Raw genomic sequence first — 13,975 nt, 5'->3', positions numbered from 1 at the left:
CCCTTCCTTTTCCTGAGCTCTACCCAGATTGCTTCATTGTATGAGCCCTCCAAGGTGTCCTCCCGCAGTACAGCTGTAATATTTTCCTTAACCAGTAATGCTACTCCCCCACCCCTTTTACATCCCCCTCTATCTCTCTTCAAGCATCTATATCGTTCAGCCGCCAATAACATAAGAACATAAGAACTAGGAACAGGAGTAGGCCATCTGGCCCCTCGAGCCTGCTCCGCCATTTAATGAGATCATGGCTGACCTTTGTGGACTCGGCTCCACTCTCCGGCCCGTACACATATCCCCGAATCCCTTTATTCTTTAGAAAGGCATCTATCTTTTTCTTAAAAACGTTTAAAGAAGGAGCCTCAACTGCTTCACTGGGCAAGGAATTCCAGAGATTCACAACCCTTTGGGTGAAGAGGTTCCTCCTACACTCCGTCCTAAATCTACCTCCCCTTATTTTGAGTCTATGCCCCCTAGTTCTGCTTTCCCCAACCAGTGGAAACAACCTGCCCGCATCTATCCTATCTATTCCCTTCATAATTTTATATGTCTCAATAAGATCCCCCTGCATCCTTCTAAACTCCAATGAGTACAGTCCCAGTCTACTCAACCTCTCGTCATAATCTAATCCCCTCAACTCTGGGATCAACCTAGTGAATCTCCTCTGCACTCCCTCCAGTGCCAATATGTCCTTTCTCAGGTAAGGAGACCAAAACTGAACACAATACTCCAGATGCGGCCTCACCAACACCCTATACAATTGCAGCATAACCTCACTAGTCTTGAACTCCATCCCTCTAGCAATGAAAGACAAAACTCGATTAGCCTTCTTAATCACCTGTTGTACCTGCACACCAACTTTTTGCGACTCGTGCACCAGCACACCCAGGTCCCTCTGCACAGCAGCATGTTTTAACATCTTACCGTTTAAATAATAATCCATTCTGCTGTTATTCCTCCCAAAATGGATAGCCTCACACTTGGCAACATTGAATTCCATCTGCCAGACCCTAGCCCATTCACCTAACCTATCCAAATCCTTCTGCAGACTTCCGGTATCCTCTGCCCTTTTTGCTTTACCACTCATCTTAGTGTCGTCTGCAAACTTTGACACATTGCACTTGGTCCCCAACTCCAAATCGTCTATGTAAATTGTGAACAACTGCGGGCCCAACACTGATCCTTGAGGGACCCCACTAGTTACAGGTTGCCAACCAGAGAAACACCCATTCATCCCCACTCTCTGCTTTCTGTTAGTTAACCAATCCTCGACCCATGCTACCACTTTACCCTCAATGCCATGCATCTTTAGTTTATGCAGCAACCTTTTGTGTGGCACCTTGTCAAAAGCTTTCTGTAAATCCAGATATACCACATCCATTGGCTCCATGTTATCTACTGCACTGGTAACGTCCTCAAAAAATTCTACCAAATTAGTCAGACACGACCTACCCTTTGTGAACCCATGCTGCGCCTGCCCAATGGGACAATTTCCCTCCAGGTGCCCCACTATTTCCTCCTTAATGATAGATTCCAGCATTTTCCAGCAAGTTGAGCTTACCGGCCTATAATTACCCGCTTTCTGCCGACCTCCTTTTTTAAACAGTGGTGTCACGTTTGCTACTTTCCAATCCTCTGGGACCACCCCAGAGTCTAGTGAATTTTGATAAATTATCACTAGTGCGTTTACAATTTCCCTAGCCATCTCTTTTAACACTCTGGGATGCATCCCATCAGGGCCAGGAGACTTGTCTACCTTTAGCCCCATTAGCTTGCCCAATACTGCCTCCTTAGTGATTACAATCATCTCAAGGTCCTCACCTATCATATCCTTATTTCCATCAGTCACTGGCATGTTATTTGTGTCCTCCACTGTGAAGACTGACCCAAAAAACCTGTTCAGCTCCTCAGCCATTTCCCTGTCTCCTATTATTAAACCTCCCTTCTCATCTTCCAAAGGACCAATATTTACCTTAGCCACTGTTTTTTGTCTTATATATTTGTAGAAGCTTTTACTATCTGCTTTTATGTTCTGAGCCAGTTTACTTTCATAGTCTACCTTACTCTTCTTTATGGCTTTTTTTAGTAGCTTTCTGTTGTCCCCTAAAGACTTCCCAGTCCTCTAGTCTCCCACTAATTTTTGCCACTTTGTATGTTTTTTCCTTCAATTTGATACTCTCCCTCACCTCCTTAGATATCCACGGTCGATTCTTCCTCTTTCTACCGTCTTTCTTTTTTGTCGGTATGAACCTTTTCTGAACACTGAAAGATCGCTCGGAAGGTTCTCCACTGTTCCTCAACTGCTTCACCATGAAGTCTTTGCTCCCAGTCTACCTTAGCTAGTTCTTCTCTCATCCCATTGTAATCGCCTTTGTTTCAGCACAAAACACTAGTGTTTGATTTTACCTTGTCATCCTCCAACTGTATTTTAAATTCCACCATATTGTGGTCGTTCCTTCCAAGAGAATCCCGAACTATGAGATCATTAATCAATCCTGCCTCATTACACAGGACCAGATCTAGGACCGCTTGTTCCCTTGTAGGTTCCATTACATACTGTTCCAGGAAATTATCCCGGGCACATTCTATAAACTCCTCCTCAAGGCTGCCTTTACCAACCTGGTTAAACCAATCGGTATGCAGATTAAAATCTCCCGTGATAACAGCTGTACCATTTCTACATGCATCCGTTATTTCTTTGCTTATTGCCTGCCCTACCATCCTGTTACTATTTGGTGGCCTATAGACTACTCCTATCAGTGACCTTTTCGCCTTACTATTCCTGATTTCCACCCAAATTGATTCAACCTTGTCCTCCATAGCACCAATATCATCCCTTACTATTGCCCGGATGCCATCCTTAAACAACAAAGCTACACCACCGCCCTTACCGTCCATTCTATCCTTTCGTATAGTCTGATACCCTTGGATATTTAACTCCCAGTCGTGACCATCTTTTAACCATGTTTCAGTAATGGCCACTAAATCATAGTCATTCACGATGATTTGCGCCATCAACTCATTTACCTTATTTCGTATACTACGAGCATTCAGGTAAAGTACACTTATGCTGTTTTTTATGTCTTTGTTATGAATCCTAACACCTTGATCAGTAACCTTTCGCAATTTATTTTTCCTCTTACCCTTTCTCCTAATTTTCCTTGTCTTTGAACCCATATCTCTACATAATAACCTGTCACGTAACCTGCTGCCTTGATCTCCATTAACCATTATACTGTCCATAGCTTGACACTTCCCTTCCCCCCCAACTTGCCTTTCCTTTAGCCATATTTCTGTGACAGTGACAACATCGTCGTTCCAAGTACGAATAAGTGCACTAGGTTCATCTGCCTTACGTCTTATACTTCTGGCGATGAAACAGATACACTTCAAACAACTGTGTTTGAGCAGATGGGGTGATGTTGTTGTGCTTTTATTTTTGTTCTCTATTTCCCCTTCAGTTATTACACCTTTTAAGCTAATGCTCTGATTCCCACCCCCCCTGCCATGCTAATTTAAATCCTCCCGAGTGACTCCAGCAAGCCTCCCAGCCAGGATATTGGTGCCCCTCCAGTTTAGATGCAACCCGTCCTTCTGGTACAGGTCACACCTGCCCCTGAAGAGATCCCAATGATCCAGTAATCTGAAACCCTCCTACACCACCAGTTTAGCTACGTATTTAGCTGCACCATCCTCCCACTTCTAGCCTCACTGGCACGTGGCACAGGAAGTAATCCTGAGATTACAACCCCAGAGGACCTGCTTTTTAGTTTACTGCCTAACTCCCTGAACTCCTTCTGCAGGACCTCATCACACTTCTTGCCTATGTCGTTAGTACCCATGTGTACTACGACCTTTGGCTTCGATCAGAATTGGGGGGAGTGAGCAGAGAGGAAGAGAGAGAATTGCTGAGAGCTTCATGCATTAAAAAGTTATTGCAAAATCAGCAGATAATTTGTAAATTTAACACATGAGGGGACAAAACTGAATATGACAAAGTATACATTCCAGATATGGCAGCTATTTATTACAAGTGACTAATATTATTAGTTGAAGTACCTGAGAGACTGGGCACTGTGAAGCTGTTCTGTCTCTGAGCATTCATAACTGCTGTGTTAGTGTTTGACTTACAGTGTGTACATAAGAAGCTTTGTAGGTATTTGAGTGCAGTCGCATAGGAGTTGAGAATCATATGAACATAAGCTAATGTTTGAAAAATGTCGCAAAGGCCTCCCTTGAAATTTATAACATAATTTTATTGAAATTTGTTCTTACACTCTGCAATTTGCTGTGAGGTGTAGGTTAATAATTTGTTTTTGAAACACCTGGAAATATGGGGGTCTGTTTTACTGCAGGTGATGTTGGCTTGATAACGCCATATCTAACTCATAATAATAATATACTTTTATTGTCACAAGTATGAAGTTACTGTGAAAAGCCCCTAGTCGCCACATTCTGGTGCCTGTTCGGGTAAGCTGGTACGGGAATTGAACCCGCACTGCTGGCCTTGTTGTGCATCACAAACCAGCTGTTTAGCACACTGAGCTAAACCAGCCCTGCTGGTTTATCAGGCACACTTCAGTGTGGGAAAGCAACAGGACAAAGGGGATTTTGTTGAGCACTAACTTTTCATTGTGGGGCCTATTCTTGACTCCTGGCATGATATAATTAAAGTGTATTACCTTCTTTCTGTTCCTCTTTTCTTCTTTGTGAGTGTGTCTGTCTGTCCATTTGTCTGACTCTGTCTATCTATCTCATTGATCTCAGTAAGAGTTCAATTGCCCGTATTATACTCTAAAAAGAAGTATGGTGTTGGGACATTTCTCAGAGTCATGTAAGTCAGTAATATGGTTCTACAACCCATCCAGGCTGATTTTGCGTTGAATGCCATTCACGCTTAAGCCCTCCTTAGCCTGGATCTCCGACAGCCAACAGGCAGATAAAGTTATAACTGCTGGATCTTGTTAAATGGATGGTTAGAAAAGCCTTTTTTCCCTGGATCCTAGTGCTTTCCACCTATCTGAATGTTCTTAGTATTGCAACAACAGCAATATGATTTGGGCATGTTCTCTTGTTGACATAATGTCATCGCTGTTATGGCTCAGTGTCATACACATCTGTGATTTGTAATGTCAGAAGTTGAAGATATTGAAGTCCCACATGCAAAGTTGGCAATTTGTCCTGTCATCCCAGCATTTTATGATCACATTGCACATGTGCTGTTGATGGACTAATTTGAATGTAAATCTGTACAGTGAAACTTTTGGGTATCAAAGGCCCATCAGCTTCCTACATATGTACTATTCACCAGTCTCAAACTAAGAGCAAAATATCATGACAGAAAATCACTTGTTACTGGAGACAATAGCAAAAATGCCACAGTGTATCTGCTTTTGAAGGTATCAAAATTACTGTTGCCTAATTAACCCATCAAAACTTACAACTGTATTCTTAGTACCACCAGCCTGGTACCCTCAGCAGTGCCACCCGGGCAGTGCCACCTGGATGCCACCCTGGCAGTGCTAGGTTGGTGGGGGCACTGCCATGGTGCCCGGCTGGCACTGCCAAGGTGCCCAGGTGACATCATTCCCATGCCGGAGATTGGGCCCAAGGGTGCCCTCCCCATATGAGGTGGAGTGCAATGACCCCCTTATTGGTGAGTTGGCGAGCAGAGCTCATTAGTGCAAGAAATGGAACTAAGTGTGGCCTCGGCGGGGAGTTCCTAGCCGGGGCCCTGAAATGAAGCAGAATCCCATTCAATAGCAGGTTATTCGCGATGCTGACAGCGCTTGGAAACACCTGGCTAAACACGCACGACACATTTCCGTTAACCCGAGCCCACAGTAAAATTGACCTATCCTTATTTATTTAGATGTAACAGGTTTATCATCATCATCATGATAGAATTTACAGTGCAGAAGGAGGCCATTCGGCCCATCGAGTCTGCACCGGCTCTTGGAAAGAGCACCCTACCCAAGGTCAACACCTCCACCCTATCCCCACAACCCAGTAACCCCACCCAACACTAAGGGCAATTTTGGACACTAAGGGCAACTTATCATAGCCAATCCACCTAACCTGCACATCTTTGGACTGTGGGAGGAAACCGGAGCACCCGGAGGAAACCCACGCACACACGGGGAGGATGTGAAGACTCCGCACAGACAGTGACTCAAGCCGGAATCGAACCAGGGACCCTGGAGCTGTGAAGCAATTGTGCTATCCACAATGCTACCATGCTGCCCACAGTTTAAAATTGATTTGCTACTTATTAGCAATTGCAGAACTGATATAAATTTGCAACCTTTTTGGTCACCCATTGGTCACGCCACTGGCAGCGCCCCCCCCCCGCCCGCCGATTCTCCGGCCCGCGATGGGCCGAGCGGCCGCCCGTTTTAGGCCGGTCCCGCAGGTGTAAATTAGACCTGGTATTTACCGGCGGTACCTGGCTCTGCGGGCGGCCTCCGGGGTCCTCAGGGGGGCGCGGGGTGTGCCCCCATGGTGGCCTGGCCCACGGGATTGGGGCTCACCGATCCGCAGACGGACCTGTGCCGTGGGGGCACTTTTTCCCTCCGCACCGGCTGCTGTGGACCTCCGCCATGGCTGGTGCGAAGATGAACACCCCCTGCACATGCGCTGGGATGACACCAGCACATGCTGGCGCTCCCGTGCATGCGCCAACTCGCACCGGCCGGCGGACGCCCTTCGGCGCCGGTTGCCGCCAACCCCGCCGCCGCCGGCCTAGCCCTTGAAGTTGCTGAGGATTCCTCACCTTCCCGGCAGCCCGACGCCGGAGTGGTTCATGCCACTCCTCGGCGCCGGGATCGCCCGCCCCGCCGGCTAGGGGAGAATCCCGCCCATTATATTTCATCAATCTCCTGGAATGGTAACCTAGGTAACTTGGTACAGTCAGTGCTCACACTGTTGATGTACCTTGATTGTAGGATCAGGATTGGATTGTGTTTGGTGATGTCTGACGATACCGCCTGGAATTTTTGATCATTTGTGTATAATTACAATAGGCTTTCTACCAGGAGAACAAATCAACAGCGTGAGAAACATCTTTGCGTTTTTGTGATTATTTTTTTCAGGCCACTAATTAAGCTAAGTATTGTCTGGAAGAAGGATGGGGTGCCATTGAGAAGTGGATTCAGCGATTACCACCGGAAATTGACCATCCTAAACCCGAAACTGCATGATGCTGGATACTATGAATGCGAAGCCATTCTCCGAAGCAGTAGTGTTCCTTCAGTCAATGCAGGGGCCTTCTTGTCAGTGCTGGGTGAGTGCCTGGAAAATTCCTGGATCTATAACAAGCACCTGTATAATGGTTACAAAACGTTCTGCAGGTCTGATCACAGAATATTTACATGCCTGGATTCCGAATCAAGCTGATGTATTTAATCAACCATTGAAAGGGGTTAAGAAGCTTGTTGACTTCAAGGAACAAACCACTACTTTATTTTTTATAATTACTATCATTTTTATTGTCACTGTTTTTTTAAAGACCCCAGATTCTACCCATAGTTTCCCACTCACTTTATTTCTTGTCATTCCAGTCAGATACAAGTGTTCAGAATTCTCTCAGAATCTGCAAGGATATCACATTGCTGCAGCAGACTGATGTTTCTGTTCTGACTGGACTGCAATATGGTTCCTTTTCAATGTTTCTTTGTCAAAAGCTGTATCTATGGCAGATCTACCATGACATTGCTCATGGTACGAAATCTTACAACACCAGGTTAAAGTCCAACAGGTTTGTTTCGATGTCACTAGCTTTCGGAGCGCTGCTCCTTCCTCAGGTGAATAGAGGAATAGAGGATTCACCTGAGGAAGGAGCAGCGCTTCGAAAGCTAGTGACATCGAAACAAACCTGTTGGGACTTTAACCTGGTGTTGTAAGACTTTGTACTGTGCTCACCCCAGTCCAACGCCGGCATCTCCACATCATTGCTCATGGTGAGTTAGAGGAGACACAGTATTATGAAACTTAAACCACATTGCATCATCAGGAGTACTGATTATTCTTTGTTGAATAAGTCAAGTTGCATTTTTATTGCAGATTTTTTTATTCTTTCGTTCATCGTTCAGAGTCTGCACACGTTCTCCCCGTGTCTGCGTGGGTTTCCTCCGGGTGCTCTGGTTTCCTCCCACAGTCCAAAGATGTGCAGGTTAGGTGGATTGGCCATGCTAAATTGCCCTGAGTGTCCAAAAAGGTTAGGTGGGGTTACCGGGTTAAGGGGATAGGTGGAGATGTGGGCTTAAGTAGGGTGCTCTTTCCAAGGGCCAGTGCAGACTCGATGGCTCGAATGGCCTCCCTCTGCACTATAAAAAAAACAATTCGATGATGATCTTTTAGGGGTTGAGTTAGCTCTTATCATACTTGATGATGACAATTTGGATCTTCTGTAGTGACTTGGTAATCTAACACTTGAGCCGGACAGGTGCATTGTTGGAAATTTGGATATGGGGGGCACGGTAGCACAGTGGCTAGCACAGTTTCTTCACAACTCCAGGGTCCCAGGTTCGATTCCCGGCTTGGGTCACTGTCTGTGCAGAGTTTGCACTTTCTCCCCGTGTGTGCGTGGGTTTCCGCCGGGTGCTCCGGTTTCCTCCCACAGTCCAAAGATGTGCAGGTTAGGTAGACTGGCCATGCTAAATTGCCCCTTAGTGTCCAAAAAAAGGTTGGATGGGGTTACGGGGATAGGGTAAGGGTGTGAGCTGAGGTAGGGTGCTCTTTCCAAGAACTGGTGCAGACTCGATGGGCCGAATGGCCTCCTTCTGCACTGTAGATTCTGCGATTCTATTCTATAATCACTGACTAGGCCAGTATTTATTGCCCAGCTGTAATTACCCTTGAGAAGGTGGCGGTGAGCCGTTTTCTTGACCTTTTGCAGTCCATGTGGTGTAGATATAGCATTGTGCTGATGACAATTCCAACTCCAAACCACAAAAATGTGCATATTTGCGGAGAAACTGCATATCAATAGCCCTGATTACTTGTAAAACTTAGTTTAAGGAATGCACTTAACTTTATCTGTTGGCTTGTTTAAACCCAAGACACTAAAGCTGATGGTGGGGAAAATGTTCCAGGTGGCAGATAGGTATTCGGTACGATGCAGTGATCATGTACAGTAGTACTGAGATGTAGCTATGGAAATTTATAGTGACAATAGAGTAATCAGTTAGACAGTTGTAACACTGTTATCGCAGCATATTATGTGTGTGTGTTTTCCATGACACTGGACCCCAATATTCTCTTTACAATTGGGATAAATATTGCTGATTACTGATTTGGCCAATACAGAAACCATTTCAACTCAAGGGGATGGAAAATTGACTAGCTTATCTTAACACACGTCAAATGATTAGGGAGGATATGGTTTGAAAATACTTTGAAATAACTCCTCAGAATAATTGAAGGAAAGTTACTTCAGATTTTACCAATGATAAATTTTCCACTGCGTTTTAATTCACATTTCTTCAAGGAGGTAAACAGAAATATAGTCATCCGGCTCAAGAATTTGTGTTTCTGCTTATTAATAGTCAGTCCTTCTCTTCTTGCAGAGCCACCACAGCTAATCCTGGAACCAGAGCGTCACATTACAGTTGAGATTGAGAAAGTGGTGGATATTCCTTGTCAGGCTCGAGGTAAAGTGAACGGCCAACCCACTGTTTGTGAAACTTAGTTGGAGGATTATGTAGAGTAGAGATTGGATGTTAAGTGATGCAATATATTTTGTTCTCTGTTCTTTCTCCTGGCAACTGCCTGGAGACCCTGATGTTGAGTGATCACTCCACCTGTGAATGAGTTACTCTTTTTAAATGAGTTCACCAAGTTGATACATTCCGCTTCCTCAGATCCCTGTGCATGTAGATGAGAAATGAAATTCAGCCCTTTTGTAACTTTATTGCGTTGGTTTGAGAAATGTGGTGCTTTTTTGAAACAAATTACCAGTACAATAACTGTTGCTCGGTAGCAGTTTTCTTTCATTTTAAGGTATAAAGAACACTCAAAATCGCTAAGTAGGATCATAGGAGATTCCGGGTTGTTGAACCATATGGACCAGGAGGTTCGAGGTTTCCTTTCCTGTTTCTACTGAATTAAATTATTTAACCAGTGCAGGAATTGGGGTGTTACAATTGGTTCAAACCCGTGGGGCCAACAGGGAAACAGTGACCAAAAGTTAAAATTTCCAAATGTTAGCCATTGATCCTTTCTCGGAAGCTCAAGTGTAGACATCAGCAGAAGTGAGCAGGAATAGGGTAAGCAGCAATATTTATTATAGTTGAATAACCCACTGATGCTAACTGTCCATGTCAGACATGAAGAACAGTCTCTTTGTCAATGCCCTGGTTGGCTGTCAGCATCCTTGCAGCTATGTTCCAAGTTTGAGTTGGCACCTGTGGGATCAATTTATTATTTTCCTTCAAATCCGTTTTCTATCCCCGAGGATGAATCACAACATGTTACACTCCTATACCGCTGTTCCTTAATGTATTCTGTTGGAATGTGTTACTGCCATGAAGCATGCATTGAGACTCCCACAACATTTGTATCTGGGAGGAGCAGAGAATGCAAAGTGGAATGACATTAAGAGAATATAAATTTGGCCGGTTCAGATAGGCACTGAATGATTAAGGCCTGAGCAATTTCTAAAGCAGTCGAGATGCTGTTTGTGATGAAGGTAATGGTGAAAACAGCAATTCCAGTCACTAAATATTATTTGTTCAACTTTACAACTTGAATATTTTCAATATTTTGATTTAAATTAATTCTGTCAAAAGTCTTGTTGGATTTGATGGCTGCTGTATACTTTATTTATTGACAACATCACAAAGAAGAGATCATGGTGCACATGAAAGGATACCAACAATGCATACTAAGCCTGTTTCCTAGAAATACTTTATTCAAGCATCACATGTTTATTAAAGATTGCATTGCTTTATGTATGTGATTGCAGGTGTTCCATTACCAGTGATGTATTGGTATAAAGATGCAACACTGATCACAAGGTTAAATGTTCCCAGATACAATGTGCTATCCAATGGCAGCCTGCAGATCAATGGACTGATGCCTGATGACACTGGCATGTTCCAGTGCTTTGCTAGAAATGATGCTGGTGAAGTGCAAACTTTCACCTATCTTGCTGTTACCAGTAAGTAAATAATCGTTTAAGCTATTCTGCTAACTTCCACTCTCTTACCCTCTATCTTATTTAAGGTTCGTGAATTGATGAGTGATGCGCCAATTGTACAAAACTAAATTTCTAACCTTAACATTTTATTTCAACTTCAGAAGAATTTGGGGGGGGGGGGGGGGGGGGGGACTGATGGTTGGTATGGCTTTAGGAGCACCTGCGTCCTTCATGGATACCATGAACTTTGGGGTGAATCTCATTTAAAAACAAATGAGTGGACATTCCTACACTGCGGGTCACGCAGCTGTATAGGTGGGTGGTGGGACCTCCCCAGTGATCATTCCATCTGTAGCCAATTAAAATTCAGCTGGCAGGAGATTCAGACAACAATGGGCGGCAGACAGGAGGCCGTTGTTTTGAAGGTCAGTCCGTACAGAGGGGGTTCGAAGTTGTGCAGACCAAGGGAGCCTGTAGAAGACTGACTGAAATCAGAGACACGGTGGTATTCAACTTTAAGAAAATTGTAATAAAAATGTGCCGGGACATTTGGTGACCATATAGTTACAATTGTAGGATGGGATCATGGATATTCTATCCTGTCGTTGTGTATAATCAAATTTGTTCTGTTATTGGTCATTGGATAATATACAGGATATATCAGATAAAATTAACATCAGATTACCACAAATAAAAATGCTATCATGAAATATATTTGGAAACAACATCACCCAGTAATTAATGTGAGAACAATCTTAATTTTTCTGTCATGGTTGTTACAGGCATTCCTCCCAATATTACTAAGGGACCATTAGACAGTACAGTGATTGATGGGCTATCAGTCATCCTTTCTTGTGAAACGTCAGGGGCACCACGGCCAGCAATTACCTGGCAGAGAGGCAAGTGTTAACATTTATTGCTGTTGAATGCAGCATATTTTATGACAGTTTAATTTCTTCCAGCCTGCTAACTCCAGCTTTTCTGTACTGCTTTCTTCCACATTTCACCCATTGCATACGTTTAATCACAAATTCTCCGTCGCCTAATGGATGCCGGGATTGGCCAAGGCCCATTCCTCAGAGCTCAGGAACATGACCACGTATGCGTTCCGTACAGTTGTAAATTTGTCAGTTTGGTAGGGTCCTCCTCAGGGGGTGAAAAGATGCTCCTGGCTGTTACAGGTGAACTTACGACTGAGGATGCCTGTGGCCAGACCCAAATGATGGACCAAACACAAGTGCAGCTGATGGCAGACTTTTTCTTTGGCCACAGGTGGCATCTAGGAGTTGGAGGTACCCAAGCAATCCTTTCTCCAAACGGCGGTTTAGAGTTAGGGTTAGGTTTTCACCAGGTTGGGATGACTTGGGGGCCCTTGAGAAATGGCGGCCGGGACCTGATTCTGATTTCAAGGGTCTGGGTTGATTCAGGTCGTGAGCCCACACCCTTAACTCCAGACCTGGCCGGCTCCATTGCAGGGACAGGCACATCCTAGTCCTCTGTAATGTTCATGGAGTTAGGCCAGACCCCTCAGAGGTGTTGTGATCCATAGTCTGCAGGAAACCTTTTAAAAACTAAGTTTGAGAAGCCCTTCCAATGTCCCATAAACAACCACTGGAACCCCTTATGGCCAGCAAGCAACCCCTATGACTTCTCATGCACCCAATGTCAGGCTGTGGCATTCCCATGCCCATTCATCCTCACACACTGTATAGAACCAATAAACCCTATAGTGACAGTAGGATGTGTAAAAGTAACTTTTTTTTAAAAAGTCATTCATTCATTAAAAGCATGAACCATACAACAACATAATAAAGATGTCAAGCATCCAGAGCCTTTAAAGTTTCAATAGCTGAAAGACAAGCACTTGAAACTCTTTTATCCTGTGCAAATAAACATTTTGACATTTACAGCATAGATGAGAGAGCTAAAGGTGTCAATCAAACACTTTTTTTCTGGGGCACACGTGTTTCATGATGCTAATGGATTTCTGGGCTTTCAACCAAATCTCACTCCCACAATTTTGTGCCGCCTTCACACCACACTAGCTGATTTTCTTTACAAGCAACAACAACTTATATTTATATAGCACCATTTAAGCAATAAGCATCCCAAAACGCTTCACATTATATAATATGGTCTGACATTAAGCCACATAAGGAGACATGAGATCCGATGATCAAAAGCTTAGTCAAGGAGCTAGGTTATAAAGGAGGAAAGCAAGATAGAAAGCTGGAGAGGTATAGGATGGGTATTTGAGAGCATGGGTTCTAGGTGACTGAAGGCACGGCTGCCAATTGAAATTGGGAGTGACCAAGAGATCAGAATTTGAGGAGCACAGATATCTCTGAATATTGTGATGTTGGAGGAGATTACAGAGATGAGGCCATGAAGAGATTTATAAACATGGTGAGAACTATAAATTTAAAACATTGCTTGACCAGGATCTAGTGTAGGTCAGTGATGGGAATGGGACTTACAGTGAGTTACGCAGAGTTCTGGATGACTTCAAATTAACAGAGGGTAGCATGCGGGAAATGAGCCAGGAGTGCATTGGAATAGTTGAGGTAACAAAGGCAAGAATGAAGGCAGTTTCAGCAGTATTTCATCTGAAAAATGGGCAATGATGTTACACAGTTGGAAATGGGTAGGCTTAGTGATGGCATCAATATGAGGAAAGAAACCCATCTTTGGGTCAACAACTTCAGATACTGGTTGAAGAAAAGCAGCCGTGGTTCCTGGCATAATCGATTGTCCAATTATTTTCATTCTCTCGAGACGGCAATGCTGCGTTTTCATATCCTGGGGGTGGCGGCTTATAGAGCAGTTAGCATGTTCAGTTGA

General features: G+C 44.1%; 1 protein-coding gene across 4 annotated transcripts in view; it reads left to right on the top strand.

Moving 5' to 3' along the window:
* sdk2b (sidekick cell adhesion molecule 2b) overlaps positions 1–13,975 on the top strand; it is a 1,174,030-nt gene that overhangs the window by 746,242 nt on the left and 413,813 nt on the right. For all 4 annotated transcript variants that reach the window (XM_072483445.1, XM_072483444.1, XM_072483443.1 and 1 more), the window contains 4 exons: positions 7,089–7,279; positions 9,564–9,647; positions 10,961–11,155; positions 11,917–12,033. In XM_072483445.1, the coding sequence (XP_072339546.1) occupies positions 7,089–7,279; positions 9,564–9,647; positions 10,961–11,155; positions 11,917–12,033 (587 nt within the window). The remainder of the gene's footprint in view (positions 1–7,088; positions 7,280–9,563; positions 9,648–10,960; positions 11,156–11,916; positions 12,034–13,975) is intronic.

Source organism: Scyliorhinus torazame, chromosome 18 (assembly GCF_047496885.1).
Source record: "Scyliorhinus torazame isolate Kashiwa2021f chromosome 18, sScyTor2.1, whole genome shotgun sequence".
NCBI classification, from domain to species: domain Eukaryota; kingdom Metazoa; phylum Chordata; class Chondrichthyes; order Carcharhiniformes; family Scyliorhinidae; genus Scyliorhinus; species Scyliorhinus torazame.
The sequence above is the reverse complement of the archived record's forward strand: the minus strand, read 5'-3'. Positions and strand labels throughout refer to the sequence as shown.